Source organism: Amblyomma mixtum, chromosome 6, assembly GCF_055824585.1.
Source record: "Amblyomma mixtum isolate Tamu chromosome 6, ASM5582458v1, whole genome shotgun sequence".
In the NCBI taxonomy this organism is placed as follows: Eukaryota; Metazoa; Arthropoda; class Arachnida; order Ixodida; family Ixodidae; genus Amblyomma; species Amblyomma mixtum.
In genome coordinates this window covers 138,277,018-138,300,089 of record NC_143017.1, presented here as the reverse complement: position 1 = coordinate 138,300,089, position 23,072 = coordinate 138,277,018, and the positions used below count along the sequence as shown (strand labels likewise).

At 52.6% G+C, this 23,072-nt stretch overlaps 1 protein-coding gene across 1 annotated transcript; it reads left to right on the top strand.

Annotated features, from left to right (window-relative positions):
- The first annotated feature begins 8,143 nt into the window (after nucleotides 1–8,143).
- On the top strand, nucleotides 8,144–13,536 carry LOC149340559 (uncharacterized). The gene is made up of 2 exons (XM_089551149.1): nucleotides 8,144–12,704; nucleotides 13,518–13,536. Exons 1-2 carry the CDS (start codon nucleotides 9,115–9,117, stop codon nucleotides 13,534–13,536), a joined length of 3,609 nt encoding a protein of 1,202 aa, XP_089407275.1. The 5' UTR covers nucleotides 8,144–9,114.
- Nucleotides 13,537–23,072: the final 9,536 nt, after the last annotated feature.

Here is a 23,072-nt window from a genome sequence, read left to right as displayed (position 1 = left end):
TTTCTGATTAAGCATGTTTTATTCAACTTATCCAACTATTTAAAGTACAAAAATTGGTTCAGTTCAATTTTTGGGAGTTAGTTTTTCTCAAAAATGTGTTAAATTTGCTAATCGCGCTAGAAATGATAACTATTGGAATGCTGAACTGAGGAAAGCTTTGTTTGGCATTTGTGTAGCTGAATGTGTGACCTCATATTTTTGGGGAATAAACTTCTCGAGTCCAACTTTTTACCATCACCAGCCTATGTCCACTGCTGGCCAAAAATTTCTCCAGTTAACCCTATCCTGTGCCAACGGCGGCCACCTTATCCCAGCAAACTTCCGAACCTCATCTGGCCACCTGGCCTGATCCGCTCTGCTGTGCTTGCATTCTCTCTGAATCCAGCCCGTTACCCTAATGATAATTAGTTGTCTTGGCTTCATGTTACATGCGCTGCCCATATTTCGACTATGATGTTTTTAACTTAGGTTAATAACATCGTAGTTGAAATAACAAAGCCGGCATGGGTAAAGGAAAAAAAAACGCAATTGGAAGCCAACATGGTACCCCTGGAAACTGGGAAACATCGTTTCCCACTTGCTGGAAACTGGGAAACATCGAAAAACTGGGTTGGGAACATCGTTCCCCAGTCGAGAGCCAAATGGGAGGAACTGGGGACCACCTGGGAAGTAAGTTGTTACATTTGTGGGTCAAGCGGGAAGCAAAAATTCCCAATTAAGGGCCACCTGGGCAGAACTAGTCGTGGGTAAAAACCAAGTGGGAAGTTTTTTTACGGCTTGGAGGGACAATGAGAAGGAAATAAATGCAGCTGTGGCTCAGCAGTCATTGGGCGCAAAAATGAACGTACTGTGAAATTAGATTGAAGCTGGCTTATCGGCGAATATCAATCCGATAGCACTGTGTGCACTGCCTGCGAAAATGCCGATAGGCGCTCTACTGGCGAATAACGCCACCTCCCTCAAAACTCTGCATAGCGAGTTCAGCATGGGTCGCTGTGAGGATGTGTGAGATTGCAGGTTGTATTTTACACAAACACTAAAGGTATAATCAATAAACGAGGCGGCTTTTATAGGAAAGGAAACCAATTTCAGTATGGGCGTGAAAAGAGGAAAGGGACAAGAGAGCAACGCAACAACACACGAAAAAAAAACAGAGGAGAACAGAACAAAATCCTCGCGAAAAATACAGGAAAAAGAAAGTCAAAAAGGAAAGGCACACTACCTGTCTCTCATACGAGCATCGAGCGGGTAGGACTTGCTGGGTGTCGGGCAGTCAGGCAGTCTCTGGGCGCTCCACTGTCGATGCAGTGTTGCCGGCGTTTCCCCGTTGGCCTTCAGCGATACCGCAGCGTCAGCGTCTGTGGGCTCTCAGCACGGTTCCCAGGTCTGGTATCCCGGAAAGGCCACGTAGGCGCCAGAGGCGGCCTGTGTGGAGCAGCTGACGGATGGACGGAGAAGAGTGGCGCCTGGGCCTGGTGGTTGAGGCTCTCGACGACGAATGTCCGGGTCTGGTGGCCCGGACGTCTGCGGCTGAGGCCCAAGCCCGGAACTCGGGGAGCCAGCAGAACTCGTCCACGTCCGTCGCCCACCGCGCTCTTCTCTTCTCTCCCACGTAATCCTCTTCCACCTGGTTGGTTGGTTGGCCTCAAGTAGAATGGCACATACCCACTACGGGGTAGTGGCCAAGACACAGGCGGTGAACTGTTGGAATGATTAGGAGTTTTAGAGGAAAAGGAGTATTAATAGGGTATAGGCTGACAGATTCCCGGCGTACCCCTCCGAACGCGCTCCTCGTGCTTTTTCGTCTTCTCCTCACAAACGCCGCTGGGTGGCGCTATCTCCTTACAGTCGCACTGCAGCGAACATATCGTGTGCCCGCGTTAGTAGCAATGCTATTTTTTCTTCTTTTTATTAAGCCCGCTCTCTTTCTATCTCCAGCCCGTTGTGACATAGGCGTTTCGGGCAGGGTAGTAGTAATAGTACAAGACCTTTATTCGGCCATAATTTAAAGGCCGAGCATGTCGACCGCCTGGGCGACCAGAAGTCGCTGTTCTTCCTCCCCTTCAGCGCCAAGCCAGTCGAGCCAGGTGGTGATGGATAAAGAAGGTGGGGGGTAGGAACCCGACTATCCCCCGCAGTGGGTATGCGCCATTTTCTAGTGGACAACAACAACAACAACTGCTGAGCAGCCGGGCAATAGAAGAGGCAATGGGACAGGTCCGCATAGATACAGGGGCAGTTGGGACAGGAAGGGTATGATCGATAGCGATAGAGAAAGAGGCGAAACGGGGGTGATAACTGCATTCATTTGGATGTGCTGAAGAAGGCGAGCCTCCGGCACCGTGAGCGATGGATGAGGGGGAGGGTGAAGGCGTTTGTCGAGGCGGAGCTCGAGGTAGACCTCTTTTATGGTGCGGCGAAGGGTGAGTCTCCCACCGTCCTCCGAGGGCTTGGGCCAGGGGATCAACGGTGCCCAAAAAAGTGTGTCGCGGGCGAGCTAATGGGCCAGCTCATTGCCGTCAATCCCTGAATGCCCAGGGACCCAGCGGAGGAAAACGATGGAAGGCTGCAATGCGGAGACCGCTCGTTCGACCTCCTGTTGGAGAGAAGGGGGGTGCGTTTCTGTATGTGGTGTATAGCGGCTTGTGAGTCTGAATAGACTGTGCACTCTTGAAGAGAGGTAAGGAGAGCAAATGACTGAAGGGCATGTGCAATGGCGAGGACCTCGAGGGACAGTGCATCCGGAGGGTGTAGATACGGCCCGCTGGTGTGGATTTCAGGAGCGGGGAGGTGGGGATGATACAGGGCGTAGCCGCAGGAACCTCGAGGAGCCACGAAGGAGGAATCCGTGTAGGCTACACCCTGGGTATCAAAGAGAGGGGAATGGTGCTGCGCGGCCGCATGACGACGGCCGGCGTGCAGGACGGGGGACATGTTGGTCGGGAGGGGGATACGAAGATTGGGAGCCGGGGTTGGAATAGGAGAGGTAAAAGGGGCGATGGGAATGGGCGACATACCCGCTTGAGCCAGTAACCACTGACCCTGAAGGGTAAGGGAAAGGCGGGCAAGCTGCGAGTCACGATGGAGAGAGAGAAGAGAACGGAGAGGATGAAAGAGGCCTGTGGCAAAGATCTTAGCGGTAGAGGCAGTGATAGGGAGGTTGAGAGCTGCCTTGTAGAAGCCCACAAGGGCAGTCTCGAGAGTGTTGAGTCTGATTGAAGGAAACGTAGGGTACAAAGCAGGGCCGGATTAAGAAAAATAAGGGCCCTGGGCTAATGCGCATGTAGGCCCCCGTTCCCTCCACTGACCCCCCTGCCCCCTGCTACACTACGGGAATAGATCCCATGTTTCATTGCAGTTAAAAAGAACGAAGTGCTATCAATGGGATTCATGCAACAATAACGCAGTAGCATTAGTTTTACAGCGCACAAAACACGATGTGACTCTTGGAACGCGCGACACACGTCCGTCTGTGGACGAGCGCCGAACGCCACGGAAGAGCCACGTGGGCCGACCAACAACTTGCGGGGCTGCATTGCAGCGCGGGCCGCCTCCTCTCCTCTTTCAATGACGCCGCACGCAAGCCGACAGATCGGTTTTCATTCGAAGCACTGTTTTAATGCTAACGCATTAAAGAAAAGCAGGCTGAGCTAGCTTCCTGCAGTTGACTCGTACTCCGGCAGCGACTAGGAAGTAGAAACACTCGTTAATTAGTGCCCCGAGAGGGTATTATTACAAGGTATAAAAATTCGATGAACGTTAACTACTGCCCTCGTGGGGCACATTTGAATAGCAGAATTTAAGTCCTGGTTGCGCGGATAGCGTGCTCAGCGCTGAGCCTAGTACCCGGGTTCAAACCCAGCCACACTTTTTTTTTCTTTATTGCCTGGCTTTGTCTCATGACATTGCACAACAAAAATAAACATAACGCTATATACATACGACACTGTCGTGGTCAGCCAGCACGAGACTGGCTTCGTCAGCTTAAAATTCCCGCAACATACACAACGGCTCTAGTCTTGAGAGCCACTCGGTGGTGGTGGTGGTGAAAAACTTTAATCAAAGAGAGCTTGAGGGTTAAAAAAAAAAAATAACCCTGCTGCATGGTCGGTATCCTTAGTCCGGGACACCGCATGACGAGGCCCCGTCTCGCGCCCGCTTGACCAGAACCCTTTGGGACTCCGCAGCTGCTTTTTGGATTGCAAGAAACCAGTCCATGCTTTCCCGAAAATAAATTCGGGCCGGTCGTGCGTCTTTGTCACAATGGTAGCCTGCCATTCTGGAGCGCCATATACAGTGGAGGCCCAAGAGCATTATGAGATCAAAAGGTGCCCCATCCTCATTATCAGTGCTTAAATAGCGAATTCCGTGCGCGTCAAGTGGTAGCTCTTTCTTTATGGTCCTTTATAACACGTCCCAAAAATAAACCCCTTCCCAGCAATGCAAAAAAACATGGTCCACACGGTGGCCGCGTTTTGACGGAGCCGAAATGGAAAAAGGCACCCTGTGCTGTGTGATTTTAGAGCGCGTGAAAGATCTCCAGGTGGTCGAAATTATTTCTGAGCCCTCCACAGCGGCACCTCTTTCTCTCCTTTCATACACACCTTCCTCCCTCTCCTCAAAACGCAGTTGAGATGTCCATCTAGAAGTGAGGCAGTTACTGCACCTTGTATTTCCTCAAAAATTAAAATTCACCTGGTTCTACAAGACCAATCCCAAGAAAAAAGAACGAACAAAATAAAGCGCCCCGACTGCGGTGGTCGCATTTCGCTGCAGACAAAATGCTTGAGGCCCGTGTACTATGCGATATCAGTGCACTTAAAAGAACCCGAGGTGGTCGAAATTATCTGCAGCCTTCCACTACGGCGTCCCGCATAGCTGGACTTGATTTGAGACGTTAAAGCCCATAAATCTAAACATAAACCTATAAACGAGTGTTTCGCTTTCCTAGTGGCCCGTGGAGCACTAAGTTGAACTGTGGGACTCCTAAGAAGCTAGCACAGCCCGATTTGTTTTTCAATTTGGTAAAGCTAAAGAAGAAAACCCGGTGTTGTATAAAATAATTCTGATGACCAAATTTCATATTTGCCCAGTTCAGTTTATTTTCCTTAAAGGCTCCCGTGTATCGGGGGTATTACATAAGGGGTGCGAAATTAGAACTCGGACAATCCATCCTTGTAGCTGAGAGAAGCATTATACTGCGCGCGTTTATTTCCTCAACAGTCTGTACATGATATTCGCACGAGTCGACGCCGCTTCAAACGCAGCTGCGCATTCTGGTTTCGTTTTTGCCTACCCTGCTCTAATTTGTAATCCATGCAGAAGGTGCAAAGCAAGTATTTTTTACGTTTAGCACCGCATATTAGCGGATACATTTGTGGTTTTAAAAATTAATTAGTGGATTTTTAGTGGATTATGAAAGCGGTTCCAGCGGAATGCTTGGCGGTGAGGCGGGAGTCCCACCTCGCTGCTCTGTAAAAGCGGATGTCATGCCGACGCCAGGATTCTGGAACATACTACACCTTCAGACGCCACTGGACGTGGGGATTGACAGGGAACCACAAAAAACCCTTCCGCAATCCGTAAGCAAACGCATTTATCGCTTCGTAAGAAAGGGGGCCCCCTCCAGGGTGGCGGGGGATTCCTGTTTCTGCAGCTCGACAAGCTCTCCTTAACTGATTCGGCTAAACGAAGTTACATTAGGTGGGGGCCCGCCTCCTCATTCTGGATTTCTCGCTTCATACGTGTCACTCAAATTTCCATTGCCCGCGGTTCCATATACTAAGCAGGTTAGAATAAATGGGCCCCTTCTCTTGCTGCCGGAGGTGAGGCCCTGGGCTGCAGCCCCCTTAGCCCCCCCCCCCCCCCCCCTTAATCCAGCGCTGGTACAAAGTACAAGACCTTGTTGAGGGCCAGCGCAACATTATAATTAATTATTTATAATTGTCCAACCACCGAAACGAACTTCTAATGCTGAGACCGTGATTACCGAGACATGCCGTGACTGCTGCGGACCGGCGGCGGTTCGGAAACCGCGGTGAAATTGTCAACGTCGCCATCGCGTTGACGTTCGTATCGTATTTTATCAATAATAGCGCAAACTGCGCATGACGATTACAGCTGTGAAAAAAGTAATATGCTACAATTTCAAAATTATTAACTTACTTTTTGTGCCACAGCAAGCAGACTATTAAGTATAAAAAAGAGACGATACAAACATGCCTCAGTTTCGCACCCTCCGCATGAGGGTCAGCCTGGCGGCAGTGGTTGAGCTGGGTTGAGCGCACGGCGTGAGCGATTTCTCATCGTGTTCCGTGGGAACGTTGTGTTTGAAGAACCTCGACATAGAATTAATTATTCGCTTATTATTGCTGGCGAGATTGTTCAACAGTTCTTTCCTTGATGGAGCTGAAGGAAGACAGTTTGCTTGCTTTCACTACTCGGCGAAGTGTACCCGTCAGTACAAATTAGGACTACAAGTCGTTTTCACCGGGTGGAATCGTGACCTTTCTTGGTGCGTACTCAGTCTCAGTTCACTCATTGAAGTGTATTTTATGCTATTTTTGTGTTCGTAATGAAAAAATGGCTGAGGCTTAACTTGGTTAACCCTGGTCAGATGCGAAGCATATTGATGGCTAGGCTTGTTAATACATGGCTTTCCTTGGTTGAATACTTGATCATTTTAATACAACCACTAGAAGCCTTCGTCGTGGGGGAAGACAACGGCATGGCTACAGCGGAACGCCGACTAACCCCGAGACGCGCGTTGGGTGGGCGCCTGGATTGCCACGGAAGCCGCGTCCGCCTTCCCGGTGGAGCGAGCGTTTCACCTACACCGAGTGTGAACGCGCGTTCGAAATGCGCGGGAATGCCGCTCGAGGACATTCCGGTGTCTGGGCGATGGCATCGTTCTCCCTCTCCCAGCGCGTGACGGCGATCTGTCGTGACGTCATGTGTCACGTGGTATGTCGTCACTGTACCACGTGGTCTGCACGGCGTGCAACCACAGCGACGGCGCGAGGTGGACCCTCATCTTCCTCTGTCGTGACGTCATGTGTCACGTGGTGTGCACGGCGCGTAACCACGGCGAAGGGCTGTAGTGTACCTCTAGTAATATGCTTCGCATAAAAATTCTAACGCATTTATCGGCACGTTATATTTTTACGCTCACTCGTTTGGCTGTTTTGCCAAACCCGCTGTGTATTGAAACAAAGGCTGGTGATGTATGCAGCTGGCCTCAACTACCGAAATGTGGGCATGCGTTCGGATGGTGTGCCGAAGTGCGTGTGCAAGCACACTCCGCTCAGCACAACTGGCTTTTAGTGTCGCAAGGGCAACCTTTGACGCTTCATAGACTTGCGTCGGTAAAAATGGCGTAAATTACTGGGCTTGCTTGTTGTGGTTGCTGTGTTCTCTTGTCACTTATAAAAGTGAACAATTATTCTTTCTTTTGTAGCAACCCTGACTTATTGGGCTCGGCAGAAGAGTATTGATGCCACCGCAGCTGTAAACCTGACGATTATGCTCAAGGAGAAGATTCAAGATTCAGTGAAAGCGCCGAGCGCAATAGAACACTGACGCACTCAAAAGTCATCTCCAGTGTTTTGGGCTCCCGTGATGGCCATGTACTCGCTTACTCAACTGTATTTGAGCTAGCTGGAGTGCTTGGACGTCCCGACGACTCCGTAGGGAAGTCTCTGGCTGGGATGCAGTAGGTCTCCGTTACATCTGGAATGGTAACAGGTGTCAGCTGCATCTCGTATTGCAACTGGTTCCAGTGGCACCTGGTTTAAGGAACAAATTTCTAGTTGCAACAATAGCTGGAAATGTGTCCCTTAAAACAGTTGGACTGGACCCAGTTAGAAATTTTCACGTGGGTATTGATCTATGTATGCAGTCATACTCTCTTTATATAGACGTCTAGACTACGTAGACTGGGCGACACAATTCACAAATATCTGATAAATGTCGAGCTGGATGTCTGCACTACGTACAGGGTCATCCACTCTTAGTTAGAAACCGCTAGCGCATGTCCGCACTCTTCAGAGGGCCACCGCGTGCGACACAGTCGCTCATCGCAGCAAAGTGGCGCAGGAGGTGTACCTGGTGTTAAGGTCCTAGTACACGGGTCTGGAAAGACTACTTCCCGACGTGTGTCATCGGGAAGCCAGATGCGGTGTCAGGGTCGAAGAACGCGGGTCTGGGAGAAATTACCACCAAACGTGGGTCGTCGTTAAGCAAGGTACGGCGAAGGCTAAGCAGCGGCGGAAGCAGCCAGCACACATATGTCTCCTGGGTGGCTGAGAGTACCTGCTTTCTACTCGGCGACCGTTGCCCCAAGCCTGCCGTCATGGACCACACACGGGACCCAGGTGACAGCTGATTCCATTTACCGAGCTCTTCCCGGTCGGAGTACAGAACCATAAAGAAGGGGTTGGAGTTTTAGCAAAAACAGACCGCCTTTCCGAAGACTCTTCAAGTGTCGCCGCCGGCGCCGCCGCCGCGGGGAGACCGACGCTATCTTCCCCAATTGCTGTGAGCGTGCCGGGGGAACAAAGGGCTTCGTTTGCTGTGGCTCTTTGGCGTGCCAGGCATCGCGACGAGCTGGCGGGCATCGTCCGAACATATCCAAGGACAAAGGACCACTTACTGGCCTTTTCGTGACCTCTTTGTTCCGGCCTCGAGCGGCGGGTTTCATCTGAGGAACAACAGATGTCGAGACCCACGGAACCTTCGGCTAGCCAGAAACCATCACCTACCGCAGTCGCCGCTTCCTCGACGGCACCTTCTTTCCCTCGGATTCAACATGTGATGGGGGCGTGACCCTAAGTGCTGTGTTGTGTTTGTGCGCACAAGTGAAAGCTCTAGGCCCCTCCCACTCCGGCGTGGGCGTCCTCAACCTAGGGAATTTGGGGAACCAGAAGTGTATAAAAGTCGACAACGAGCGCGGCAGAATCGTCTCTCACTTCTCTTCACTCTTCCTGTAAAAATATGTAAATAAACCTATTCTCCTCTCGCCACCCTTCGAGCCTCTTCGCCCAGCGGCAAAAGCGACTAGAGTTTGAGAGCTCGAGAGGCACGACTCCAGAGAGAGCGAGCGAGGCCGAGCTTCGAATGGACAGTCTGATGCGGCCGTATAAGATTGGCGAGGATCTTGGTTATTACCTCGTGAATTTCGAAAGGACATGCGAGAAACGCGGTTACGCTAAGGAAACATGGCCACAAAAGCTACTAATGGTGTTGCCCTGTGAGGCGGCCACTATAGTCGCGAGGCTTGATGCGAAAGATGCCGATGACTACGAAAAAGTCAAAGCAAGTCTGCTTAGAAAGTACCGCCTGTCAGCGGAAGAGTTTCGACAGCGGTTCAGAGGCGCCAGCAAGAAAGGTAGCGAGAGCTATGCAGATTTCGCATTCAGTTTGAAGGTCAACCTTACAGAATGGTTGAAGGGTGCTGAGGCGTATGAAACCAAAGATAAGGTTGTAGAGTGTGTAGGCCTCGAGCAATTCTATAACAGTATCCCTGAGGCTGTTAGGCTATGGGTACAAGACAAGGAAAATGTGAGCACGGTAGGGAAAGCTGCCGAACTAGCGGACGAATATGCAACACGAAGAAAATTGAGCTCAGAGGCCAGCGGGTATGAAAAGAAAACTTTCGGGTTAAAAAAGCGCTTTGTACCCAAAAGTGGACCGCAGTTTAGGAGTCGCGAGGAGGTTGAGGGCGCTAAACAAGTGCCAGAAAAAAGTGAGGATCGTGCCAAGCAGGCCGAAGCTCAAAAAGCATTGACGAGGGAGTTCGAGAGCAGGAAGCCATTCCGTTGTTTCAACTGTCAGGAGGCGGGGCACATCGCAGCTAGGTGTAAAAAGCCACGATTAGCCTTCTCATATGCGGACGACAGTGACGATAATTTGGAACTTCTGCGTCCGTATATTCACGAACTCCAAGTGAATGGAAAACCGTGCAGGGTCCTGCGGGACAGCGGGGCAACAATGGACATTGTTCACCCCTCCTATGTTAAAGAGAAAGACTTCACTGGAGAAGTTGCTTGGATAAGGCAGGTGCTGGAAGATCAGAGTGTGTGCCTACCTATGGCAAGGGTGGTCATTTCTGGCCCGTTCGGAGAGCTAGTGACAGAGGCCGCCGTCTCGTCGGCTGTTTCGTCACAGTATCCGTATCTATTCTCAAATAGATCAAATCAGTTGCTGTGCGAGAGAGGTCAGAAGTTGGCTGAGGGAACAGTAAAAGCCCTGACCAGGTCCAAATCACGCGAGCTTGCGCCCAAGCTTAGCTACAACCAAGAGACAGAAGCGACTGGCGAGAGAGAGGGAACTCCCGAGATTCCGGAACCCAGCAAAGCAGATGACACTAAAGCGCAGGAGGAACAGCAGGAACCGGTTACCGAAAGTAGCCCAACCGGTGTCAGCCTACAGGAAGAATGCAGTCCAGGCTCCGTGTTATTACCAACCTCCCTGTGCATGGATCGCCTATTACGCGTGGACAGAGAGTCCTTAATCAAAGAACAGGAAAGCGACCCTAGCTTGTCAAAATTACACTTTACAGCAAAAGAGGGTATTGCTAGGCGTAATGTGACATTGCACCACAAAGGCGGATTGCTGTACCGCCATTACAAGGATAAAAAGGGAAAGACGCTAGACCAGCTGGTCGTGCCTGAAAAGTACCGTTCTGACCTTTTGGGCCTTTGTCACGGAAACAGTTGGTCAGGGCACTTAGGTGTCAACAAAACGAAGGAAAGGCTACTTGGGGAATACTACTGGCCGGGCTGTTTCCGAGATGCTGAACGCTATGTGCAGTCGTGCGACGCATGTCAGCGCACAGGGAAACCAGGAGAAAGATGGAAGGCCCCGCTAAAGCTGGTGCCGCTTATCTCAGAGCCTTTTCGACGCCTGGTCATCGACACTGTAGGGCCACTACCCAGAACTAGGTCAGGCTTTAAGTACATACTCACTATGATATGCCCTGCTACCAAGTTCCCGGAAGCGGTACCGCTAAAGGAGCTTAGTTCGGCAGAGATAGTTGATGGCCTCCTGTCAGTTTTCGCCCGAATTGGCTTTCCTGCAGAAATACAAGCTGATCAGGGCACAGTTTTCACGAGCGCACTCACGACCACGTTCTTACAGAGGTGTGGGGTGAAGTTGATCCATAGTTCGGTTTACCACCCTCAATCGAACAGCGTCGAGAAGTGGCATTCGGTGTTCAAAAGAGTGCTACGTGCATCCTGCTTTGAGCACCAAGATGACTGGGAAAGCTGCCTGCCAGCAACGCTATTCGCCCTGAGAACAGTTCCGCATGAAGCGACAGGCTTTACTCCCGCAGAATTAGTATACGGAAGGGCTCTTCGTTCCCCACTTAGGATGCTTAGAGAGATGTGGGAAGGGACAGGAGAGAGCCAGTCAGTAGTGGAGTATGTGTTGCAGTTGCTAAACCGTCTGAGTGCCACGCGGGAACTAGTGGACCGGAATCTTAAAACTGCTCAAGAGACGGCGAAGACTTACTACGACAGGAACGCGAGACTGAGAACCTTCAAGGTGGGGGATCGGGTGCTGATTCTCAGGTCCGCACGCAAGAATAAGATGGAAGTTCACTGGGACGGGCCAGTGGAGGTTTTGGATCAGCTTTCGGAAACTAACTACACGTTGAAAATGCCAGGGAGAGGCCAGCAGATTAAGATCTATCACTGCAATTTAATGAAGCCCTATGTAGAAAGGAGCGGGGTTGTAAACCTGGCAGTGAATATGCCCGAAGAGCCACTAATCGATAGACCTGAGTGGAAAGGCCCCACCAACAAAAAGTCTGACAACAGCATAGAGGAAATCCTGTCCCGTTCCGCGAACACCAGAGTGCTAGAGCCGAAGCAACTGCAGGAATTGAGGCAACTGCTGTGCGAATTCCAGGAGAGTTTTAGCGGCCGGCCGGGGAAAACCAATCTCATCACGCATGAGATAGAGCTAACTTCAACCGATCCAGTAAGATCGAAAGCGTACCGAGTTTCTCCAAGGCAGAAAGAAATAATTGAGGCAGAGGTAAAGCACATGCTGGAGCTTGGCGTGATAGAGCCAGCAGAGAGTGACTATACCTCTCCTCTGATACTCGTAGAGGCACCAGGCAAAGATCCGCGACCCTGTGTGGACTACAGGAAGCTGAACGCCATAACAAAGGACCAATTATACCCTATACCGAACATCGAAGAAAGGATAGAGACAGTTAGCGCAGCACAGTACATCTCCACCCTTGACCTAGTGAGAGGGTACTGGCAGGTGCCCCTCTCAGAAAGCGCGAGCAGGTATGCGGCATTTATTTCGCCTGTTGGAGTGTTCCGGCCTTTGGTGCTCAGTTTCGGGCTGAAGAATGCACCTTTTAGTTTTTCAAGGCTAATGGACATCATCCTCAGAGACATGCAGGATTTCGCTCTGCCTTACCTTGACGATGTGGCCATTTTTTCCGATTCATGGGAGGCACATGTTTCCCATCTCAGGAGGGTGCTGACAAGTTTGAGGGACGCTGGACTAACCCTTAAAGCCGAGAAATGTAGCTTTGGCTGCTCCCATGTGACCTATCTTGGTCATGTTGTCGGTAGAGGGACACGGAGGCCATCAGACCTCAAGATCGCCCCTATTGCTGAATTCCCGCAACCTCGATCTAAGACGGACGTACGTTCATTTCTGGGGCTCGTGGGATACTACCAAAGGTACATACCAAACTTTTCACAGCTAGCGAGTCCTCTGACCGATGCGCTACGCAAAGAGAAGCCGAATAGCGTAATCTGGGACGCGGCAAAGGAAAAGTCGTTTCAAACCTTGAAAAGCGTGCTGGCTTCCCGGCCCGTGTTACGCGCCCCGGACTACACCAAGGAATTTGTAGTCCAGTGCGACGCCAGCGACAGGGGGATGGGGGTCGTATTAAGCCAAGTAGGAGATGACAATGAAGAGCACCCCATCCTCTATGCTAGCCGGAAGTTAACCGTAAGGGAAGAAGCCTACAGCGCTTCAGAAAAGGAATGTGCTTGTTTGGTTTGGGCAGCACAAAAGCTAGCCTGTTACGTTTACGGGGCGAAATTTACCTTCGAGACAGATCATTGTCCGCTTACATGGCTGCGTCAGATGTCACCCAAGAATGGCCGCTTGCTGCGCTGGAGTCTAGCCCTCCAGCAATATAACTTTTCTGTGCGCTACAAAAAGGGCAAATGCAATGGCAATGCCGACGGTCTGAGCAGGTTATTTCCCTAATTGAGGTGTCTGCTGTGACGCATTTCGGTGCCTTTTCGTCTCTTTGTATATAGGTGCCAGTTTGTTTGTTTTCTGTTGCTAGCGTAGTGACGTCATCATTAATACCATTGTTTTGCTTCCAAATTTTGCTACCCCTCTTCGCGTCGTGTACGGTGAATCAAGCTTTGGCAGCCAATTTAGCCAACATGGAAGCTTATCTTAGTAGCCGAGACTGTTGTTGTCAACTACAAAATTTTGAGGTCAATTTGAGGCTTCCCGTTTGTATTGCATAACAGCCTGGTGGATCTCGGGTGAATTTCCTTGCACTGCCTGGGGAGTGGCGCTATGTTGTGTGGTTGGTTTCGACTAATGCCTCCCTGGTGCGAGGATTAGGACTCTGCTGTGTGCTGTGTGCAGAGAAAATCAAGAGAGGCATCCCACTTTACCACTCAAGCCCATCTCTCCTCGGCGAGTGATTGTGACCACTGGCCGGTCGAGATTCTCCTGGCCGCGGAGGAGCTGTTAAGGTCCTAGTACACGGGTCTGGAAAGACTACTTCCCGACGTGTGTCATCGGGAAGCCAGATGCGGTGTCAGGGTCGAAGAACGCGGGTCTGGGAGAAATTACCACCAAACGTGGGTCGTCGTTAAGCAAGGTACGGCGAAGGCTAAGCAGCGGCGGAAGCAGCCAGCACACATATGTCTCCTGGGTGGCTGAGAGTACCTGCTTTCTACTCGGCGACCGTTGCCCCAAGCCTGCCGTCATGGACCACACACGGGACCCAGGTGACAGCTGATTCCATTTACCGAGCTCTTCCCGGTCGGAGTACAGAACCATAAAGAAGGGGTTGGAGTTTTAGCAAAAACAGACCGCCTTTCCGAAGACTCTTCAAGTGTCGCCGCCGGCGCCGCCGCCGCGGGGAGACCGACGCTATCTTCCCCAATTGCTGTGAGCGTGCCGGGGGAACAAAGGGCTTCGTTTGCTGTGGCTCTTTGGCGTGCCAGGCATCGCGACGAGCTGGCGGGCATCGTCCGAACATATCCAAGGACAAAGGACCACTTACTGGCCTTTTCGTGACCTCTTTGTTCCGGCCTCGAGCGGCGGGTGTCATCTGAGGAACAACAGATGTCGAGACCCACGGAACCTTCGGCTAGCCAGAAACCATCACCTACCGCAGTCGCCGCTTCCTCGACGGCACCTTCTTTCCCTCGGATTCAACATGTGATGGGGGCGTGACCCTAAGTGCTGTGTTGTGTTTGTGCGCACAAGTGAAAGCTCTAGGCCCCTCCCACTCCGGCGTGGGCGTCCTCAACCTAGGGAATTTGGGGAACCAGAAGTGTATAAAAGTCGACAACGAGCGCGGCAGAATCGTCTCTCACTTCTCTTCACTCTTCCTGTAAAAATATGTAAATAAACCTATTCTCCTCTCGCCACCCTTCGAGCCTCTTCGCCCAGCGGCACTCCTGTCCTGAACCCTCGACTTCAACACTGGACGTGGTGCTTCGCGTCGTCTGCCACTTCGCTTCGATGCGCAGCCGCTTCGGACGCAATGACCCTCCAAAGAGCACGGCCATGCGCTAGCACGTTCTAGCTAAGAGTGGACGACCCTGTACATATAACGTGGACTGGACCCCGATTTTCGTGTTGTAGGTACGCAGGTTTTTCGTAAACGGTACTAAAATGGATGTCTAGTGGAGGTGTCTTATGTCCAGCGTAAATATCTCGCTGATGTCCATGTGACGTTTTATGGTTTACTGGGACGACACCGCATTAGGTCAGTAAATGAGATTAACAGAATATGTTGCTATGTGCTGATTGAGGTGCTCATTCGAGTAATTCGACTGATATATCTGGAATACTGTTTTCTTGCGTGCTGTGTTTATTGTTTTCATTCTCGAGCAGGAAGTGTGGGTCTAAACCCGCATACCCATGGTGGTATGCACGGTTCCCTTCATCGTAATATATCGCAAACCTCGGTAAATAAACGTTTTCAGGACTTTTTTCCTCTGCTCTACGAGGATGGTCGCTTGACGCAATTGCTAGCTGACGACGCAAATTTATGCTGGGGTGGAGTGCTGTTTCGACGCACCAACCGTGGTCAGTGCAAAAGAGATCGGTGTTGAACTATAGCGATAGATTCTAGAGAAGCTTCACTGACATAATTGGCGCATATCTTGCATACCCGCTTTCTTTGTTACCGTCCACGCCTTGACGTTGACTGCTTGTCCCGTTTTTTAAAGCAGAAGGCTCTCCAACAAAATTTAGTATTCTATTCATGTAAAACAAAAGCACACCGCAAGACTCCTTATTTTTCTTATTTTAAGCGCCCGCGGCAAGCGAGCAGCCCTCACCCCACGAGAACGAAACCTGCATGCCGCGGGCGCGAGAATGCCGGCTGCCGTAGCAGACGACGCAGCTGTCATCACCCTGAGCGGGGGCGCGCGCATCGAGGCACCCTACCACCCACGGACGCTCAGAAAGGGGGCGTCAGTGAGTTTAAAAGGGACTTTAACCTCATTACTGCGAACACAGCCACCGCTGCGCACGACTAACAGAACAACCTCCGGCTTCAACAGCATCGCTGTTAAAATCTGTCTAATCGGGAGAGACGCGCACGCTCTGAAATATTCGCGTTGCGTTGGATTCGAAGACAGCATCGCTTGGCACAGTGTAGGCACGCTACGTTGCTGCCTACATCCCGCGTCGCTGGCGACCGCAGCGCCCCTTTGTTTACAAGCATTAGCTTGTCCATGCTCTATCTCACAAGCTGCTGCGGCGATGTGAACCAATCAGAACGCCGTGCACTACGAAACGTGTGTTTCTCCGTCGCCTTACCCCGCGACTGGTGGCTCCATCTCCGGGAACGAAAGGGCACCAGCCTCCACCTGCTGCGCGCATGAGACTCGGCCAACTCGGCGAACGCTATATTTATGAATGGCGACACACCTTCTCAGAAGCACTCCACAGTGCTGTGTCAGTGCAGACTTTGCTAATTTAACCAGTGAATGAAACACTCACTGTACTTGGGAAACAACATCCCAAACTATCTTTTCAAATCACTGCTTGAAAAGTAGTCCCAACACCACAGAAATATCAGAGGGAATATTTGTCTTCCTAGGCCCTACTGGACGAGCGAGTTCTACCTTTCAGAGCGCTGCAAACAGCTTGTGAGATGAAGTATATAGCACCCAACGCATGCAAGCTCGTTTAGTGACAGTTGTGGGAATCCTGGCTTTCGCCGTCGCCTTTGCGCGGCTAGCCGGCCTCCCGCGTTGTTTCTCCTCTTTCCCTTGCTCCCGCCTCAGGCGGTGGAGAGGCGGCTGGGTGACTAATCACTGTCATTTAGCCACAGCTCCGCCCCGGCTCCCCAAGGGCCTTTGCCATTGGCGCCTTTTGGCGGGAATTCGGGACCCCGCTTTGGGCGGCCGCGCGCCGCGCGACCGTCCGAGCGGGGCCGAGAGAGAGAGATCCCTCCGAGACAGCGTAAGGTGCGTACGTTACTGTTTGTCCGTGCCGGCTTTGCCGCTCGGACCAGTGCTTACTCGAGCTCGCCCGCACGTGTCCTCTGACCTGCAGCGGCTCGAGCCTGTCCAGCGGGGTCCAGCGACCTCTGACAGGCGTACCTTGCGTTGAATGCCCACTCTCTCTCGCAACCGGCCCAACGGTCGACACGAGAGAGAGATCACAGCACTGCCGCGGGGACATTCTCCTGCAGCGGCGTGTTAGCGGCGCGCATTACTCTGGTCGCTTCGTGCGCGCAGCGGAGCCTTGCTCCTCGCGCGCCCCCGGGACGGGGTGACTATTGAGTGTTTGTGTACCTGCTGAAGGACGACGTGAATAAACGTCTCCTTTGTGAACTTGGAGGCCTATTTCTTTGCGGCGAATCGCTCTCCTCCCAGCGGAGGTTGAGTGCGCTGCAACGGTGTCCCAGTGTGTGTGTGGTGACGGCTGATCGGGGCCCTTGGCTCGCGCGAAGCTCGAACCCGCGGTGGGTGGTGGCCTGTGTCCACTTAGGAACCCATAACTGGCGCCCAACGTGCTAAGTCATTGGCGCTTACGCCTTTGATGGCACATTAGCCGAGCAGGTCGCCTTGACGATCACGCTTGCGCACCGTGTCTACCACCCCCAGCGCGGCACTCGGCAGCTACATGTCGGCTCCCTACGGAGTTGTAGCGTCGTTTGATCCGCTGGCTGCTGTTCCTTCGAATAGCTAGACACCGTGGTTGGCCGCGGCCCCCATTGGGGTTTACGGTGACACAACCCAAAATGTTGACCACGTGGCTCCCATTGGAGCTGTATCGGAAGCACCCTGCGGTGCATCCGCTGGTCACATGCCTCAGCTGTGCACGCTTTCCGCCCAGTGCGAAAGCAGTTCGTGTCACGCTGCCGCAACCGGCAGTTTCGAACAGCAGCAGCCGTGCCCCGCGAGCAGTCAATTCTGCTCTGGGAACGGCGAGGCGCTGGCCGGTTCCCTGTGGAAACCACGCCGCTCATCGAACTAGGAGCCTTGCCTCCCTCGTTCGTGCAGCCCGCTCAAGCCTCCACTGAGGCAGGGGTGCAGTGCGCTCAGTTGGCTGATGCGGCTCCGCGATCCTGCGGGTCGGCTGGCGCGCTGGGCTCTCCTGATACAGCATTACGACTTTTCCGTGCAGTATCGAAAGGGGAGCACAAACGTGGTAGCTGACGCGCTATCCCGTGCCCCACTCGCCAGCGGCGCCTTGACGCCTGTAGGCGGAGGGGGCGAAACAGCGGACGAGCCGCCGGGCGGCAAGGAGGGGGAGCCCGCAAACGGGTTAACCCATTCCGCTAACCAGGCAAGCAGCGCTTCGCAAAGCGGACGAGAGGCAAAGCTCTTCGTGAGCGCCTCGGAAGTGCCGACGCGAACGGAAATTTTGGCTGCAAACCTGAGTGGGGACGAGACCAGGCTCCCCTCTGGGATGACTGGAATCGTTTTCAGCCGTAAGAGCTACTGAAAGCCCAGCAAAATGACCCCTTTTGTCGCGAGGTGAGCGACGGTCTCAGGGAGACGGAGCGCCGTGACGCTACTTGTATTGTAGCGGGCGCAGGGGGGCAGAAGCCAGCGTGTGTCGCGGCGAACCCCGGGGATTCATATTTGCTGGACAATGACGGGCTCGTGCTGAAATACATAGCCACCGATGACGAGTCCATCGACCCGTTCTAGGTGGTTATCCCCAAAAGTCTGAGAGGCGCACTGTTGAGATTCTCTCATGACGAACCACTGGCCGGTCATTTGAGTGGCTCCAAAGTTTTTGCAAAACTGAGCCATTCGGTGACGTGGCCCGGCATGAAGCGTGACATTTTCCGCTATTGCCGTTCCTGCCATGTCTGTCAAGCGGTGAAGTCACGGGGCGGCAAGCCGCCTGTAATGATGAAACCGATTGACAGTGTGCGTCCGTGGCAGATGGCCACCTGCGATTTGATGGGGCCTTTCCCCAGGAGCAAGCAGGGGTTCATGGACCTGAAGGCCTACGCGTCACGGTCTGACGAGCTTGCGCCGGTACCCATTGGTATCAAAGGCAAGCGGAAAGGCACAACTGGTGCTGCGGAACGCAAGCGTACGGAGCACCGGTACAATCTGAGGCGACGGTCACCGGTGTGATTGATGCCAGACGGCGGACTTTTCCGCAACCGAAGGCACGCAGCCTCAGCTAGCTGGCGAGCTTTCTCGTCAGGCCCTACCCAGGTGAAGCACGGTGTGTTATTTTTATTTTTGTTTTTGCAGCATGCTCAGTTCCAGCCTTGTGTGTTTATTTATTTGTTTTTGTTTTTAGTCAGTTTTCTTTCATTTCCTGCTGGCTCGTCTGTTTTTGTTCTAACGTACCCAAATGTACATAGGCAAACTTCAGCCCGCTGGTGCTTGCTCTTATCTTCTAGAAGGAATAGATTGGATTAGGTGTCGTTTGTACAGCGAGCCTTTTCTCATTTCCGGCCCGACTGTGGGTGGTGGGCTCGTTAAGGAGCCGTGTGTCGCGGTGCGAGTTTTGTGCGGCCCGTATGGAGGGGAAGTTGGCGGGGCGTTTGGGGCGATGGGGGGGGGGGGGGGGGGGCGGAAAGTGCACCCTTTGACCCTCGCCGCGGCGCCTCTGGACGCTTCTGATGGGGGGGGGTCGTTGTCGCCGACCAGCGTCCGCGCACGTGCCGTTGTATGCGTGTTTGTGGCTGTGGCTGTGTGCGCGCGTAACCATGAGCCAAGGCGACGCCTGTGAGTTGTGCCGTTGTGTTCTTCTGCGTGAGCGCGAGGATGAGAAGGACCCCTCGCTGTGGCCAAGGTTACACATCAAGGTTACACATCAGGACGCCGCCGAACGTCCTCGCCCGTTTCAGCCGGCGTGAAGGGGGTGCACTAACTGTCTTGTGCCCGAACGTGATGTCGTGTCCAAGGGCGCGAGGTCAGTGCCCTGCCGCGGCCCCGTCGTCATCAACGCACCCTACATCAACGGAAAGAAGACCGCCATCAGTCGTCGGCCCTCCCAACCCGTTCAACTTGAAAGCGTGGCCCGCATGGAGCGTTTTTCCGGGCGATTCGTCGGCGTCGACGGCACCGGGGCGTTTTTTTGCCGCCGGAGAGGACGTTTTTGCCAAATCGTCGGGTTCTGTCGAAACAGATAAAAACGTCGACGCCGCGCCGACGCCGGGAGAGGGCAGCGACAGAGGGCCAATGAGAGCCGGAACGGGCGTCACGTGACTCTGGGCGGAGCCACGCCGGCCGAGAGAGACGCGCTTGCGAGCTCTCTCTGGCACTGTAGCTTGACCACCAAAACTGCGTTGTGCTTCCCGGAAAGCATAGTTATTATCCGGAAACACGGGCGTTTGACACACCGAGGGTACCGAGTTCTAGTTCACTATAGTACCGAGGCTTGGGCTTCGGGTTTCTCGGCCGAAACGGCCGAGCAGCGTGTTGTCTCTCGGAGGAGTCGCTTTTAGCTGGCCGCGCCGTCCATCAGGGGCACGCGTAAACGGTAGCGCCATCTAGTGACAAGACGCCAAAGCACATAAACGCTGTGTTGAAGAATTTTTTTATCCGTAATTGCTGATAACTACGATGGGTGCATTGCGAGCCTTTTTTCGTTCCAAGTAGAAAAACTGCTAATAGATGAAAATGTAGCAAGTTACTAAAAGCTAGACAACTGCTTCACCAGGTGTCGTTCTTGCGAGGTAAACACAGTTAGGCCTAAGAGCTTGAAAATCGCGAAATTATCTGAAAAACAAAGGCTAGTTATCGCTTATACCTCTACGCGTGGGCGAGCTGTGCGAAGTAAAAGCGAACCGCTACCATCTGAGCGAGCTATCACGTCGAAGAATCCAGCGGTGACATGCATTTATTCCGAAGTGGGCGAGCAGGGCGCAGCCATCTTGTCAACGTCGCCAGTAGCGCGCGCCGCTCGGCTGCGGACCATGCGGGAGTGAATTCGTCGACGCCGGCGCGGGCGTTGGGCGCGCGACGCGATTTCGCGGGTAAAAAACGCGCCATGCGGGCCAGGCTTTAGTCTGCGAGCGGTGAGTCGCCGACCGGCCTACTGGGCCGCGCCATCGAACTCTGAGGCTGACATCCACCTGTCACATAGTTGTACAGTTGAATTCACATCGCCTTGTGTACCGTGTATATAATCTGCGTGCTGTTTAGTGTTATTGAAGCGTACGCAAGTGTTGTTTTGCCTTGTTTTCCGTTGTTTGTGTTTTTTTTTTATTACGTTGTTGTGGCTGGAACTGAAGTGTATCTAGTTTTTTTTGTGTATTGATTTCTTTATTTTGGAACTGAAGTGTAGCTTATTTTTTTTGTGTATTGATTTCTTTATTTTGGCCGCGTGCTTTGCCGATGGGTAGGAGGGCATTTAAGGAGAGGGGGATGTGGGAATCCTGGCTTTCGCCGTCGCCTTTGCGCGGCTAGCCGGCCTCCCGCGTTGTTTCTCCTCTTTCCCTTGCTCCCGCCTCAGGCGGTGGAGAGGCGGCTGGGTGACTAATCACTGTCATTTAGCCACAGCTCCGCCCCGGCTCCCCAAGGGCCTTTGCCATTGGCGCCTTTTGGCGGGAATTCGGGACCCCGCTTTGGGCGGCCGCGCGCCGCGCGACCGTCCGAGCGGGGCCCAGAGAGAGAGATCCCTCCGAGACAGCGTAAGGTGCGTACGTTACTGTTTGTCCGTGCCGGCCTTTGCCGTTCGGACCAGTGCTTACTCGAGCTCGCCCGCACGTGTCCTCTGACCTGCAGCGGCTCGAGCCTGTCCAGCGGGGTCCAGCGACCTCTGACAGGCGTACCTTGCGTTGAATGCCCACTCTCTCTCGCAACCGGCCCAACGGTCGACACGAGAGAGAGATCACAGCACTGCCGCGGGGACATTCTCCTGCAGCGGCGTGCTAGCGGTGCGCATTACTCGAGTCGCTTCGTGCGCGCAGCGGAGCCTTGCTCCTCGCGCGCCCCCGGGACGGGGTGACTATTGAGTGTGTGTGTATCAGCTGGAGGACGACGTGAATAAACGTCTCCTTTGTGAACTTGGAGGCCTATTTCTTTGCGGTGAATCGCTCTCCTCCCAGCGGAGGTTGAGTGCACTGCATCGGTGTCCCAGTGTGTGTGTGGTGACGGCTGATCGGGGCCCTTGGCTCGCGCGAAGCTCGAACCCGCGGTGGGTGGTGGCCTGTGTCCACTTAGAAACCCACACAGTGGAATAGCCTTTTGTTTCATATGCATCATGACTGTGTTCAGAAAGAATGCAGCATGCCAAAACTTGGACGCGTGACCGGAATCACTGTGAAACGCTCATGTAAGCTCATTATAGTGACAGCGAACAAGGGCTTCAAAAACATTTCATTTGATATGCACCATGCTAGAGTTGAAAAATGATGCACCATGCTAAACTTGGTCATGTAATTAAATTCGTTTTGATCAAGTTCAGTTAATTTTGAAACAACCTGTGCTGCAAAGTTAATAGGGCTCTTGGCAGGAAATTTACAGGTAACTGATAAAAATTGGTTATGAGCCGCCGTAGTGACTCGGCGGTTATGGTGCTCTGCTGCTGACCCGAAAGATACAGGTTCGATCCCGGCTGCGGCGGTAGCATTTTGATGGAGGCAAAATGCTAGAGCTGAAGTACTGTGCGATGTCAGTGCACAGTAAAGTGCCTAGGTGGTTGAAATTACCGGAGCCTTTCACTACAGCTTCCCTCATAACCCGAGTCGATTAGGGACGTTAAACCCCATAAACCTAACCAGAAGCAAATTATGCAAGCCGGAGTGAAATCCACTCTTTGTTGTTGACGCAGTATAATATCATAGTCCAATAGAATACACTTCAATTATAGCAAGCTTTTTTCTCCAAGACGAAGTGGTCGCTTCATGGAATGGCACTTTATCTCGGAATTCCAAGCAACTGTTGGCTGGGGGCATGCCAGGGAACCAGCTTCAGTCGCTCACCAGGCGTTGCAAATCGTTGGTATGGTTTGTGGGGTTTAACGTCCAAATTCGACTGAAGCTATGAGAGATGCCAGAGGGCTCCGGATAATTTCGACCACTAGGGGTTCTTTGATGTGCACTGACATCGCACAGAGCACAGCCCTCTAGCATTTTGCCTCCATTCAAATGCGACTGCCGCGGCCGGGATCGAATCCACGTCTTTCAGGTCAGCAGCCAAGCACCATAACCACTGTATTGAGTGCGACAGTACCTATATGTCATTTTAGGGGTGCATACACTATACAGGAAGCGATGCTTTGTATTTTCCCCAGTTGTGGTTGGAGTCATCTCACGACACTAAATGCAATAATTCTGTTCGAATTATATTCCAGTTCGTTCTATTTACTGCATCATTATGCCGGTCTGCACAGTGAACAAGCAAGCT

Bases quoted from the DNA above. Each gene is read 5' to 3' on its own strand.
- LOC149340559 (XM_089551149.1), top strand. From the start codon at position 9,115: ATGGACAGTCTGATGCGGCCGTATAAGATTGGCGAGGATCTTGGTTAT.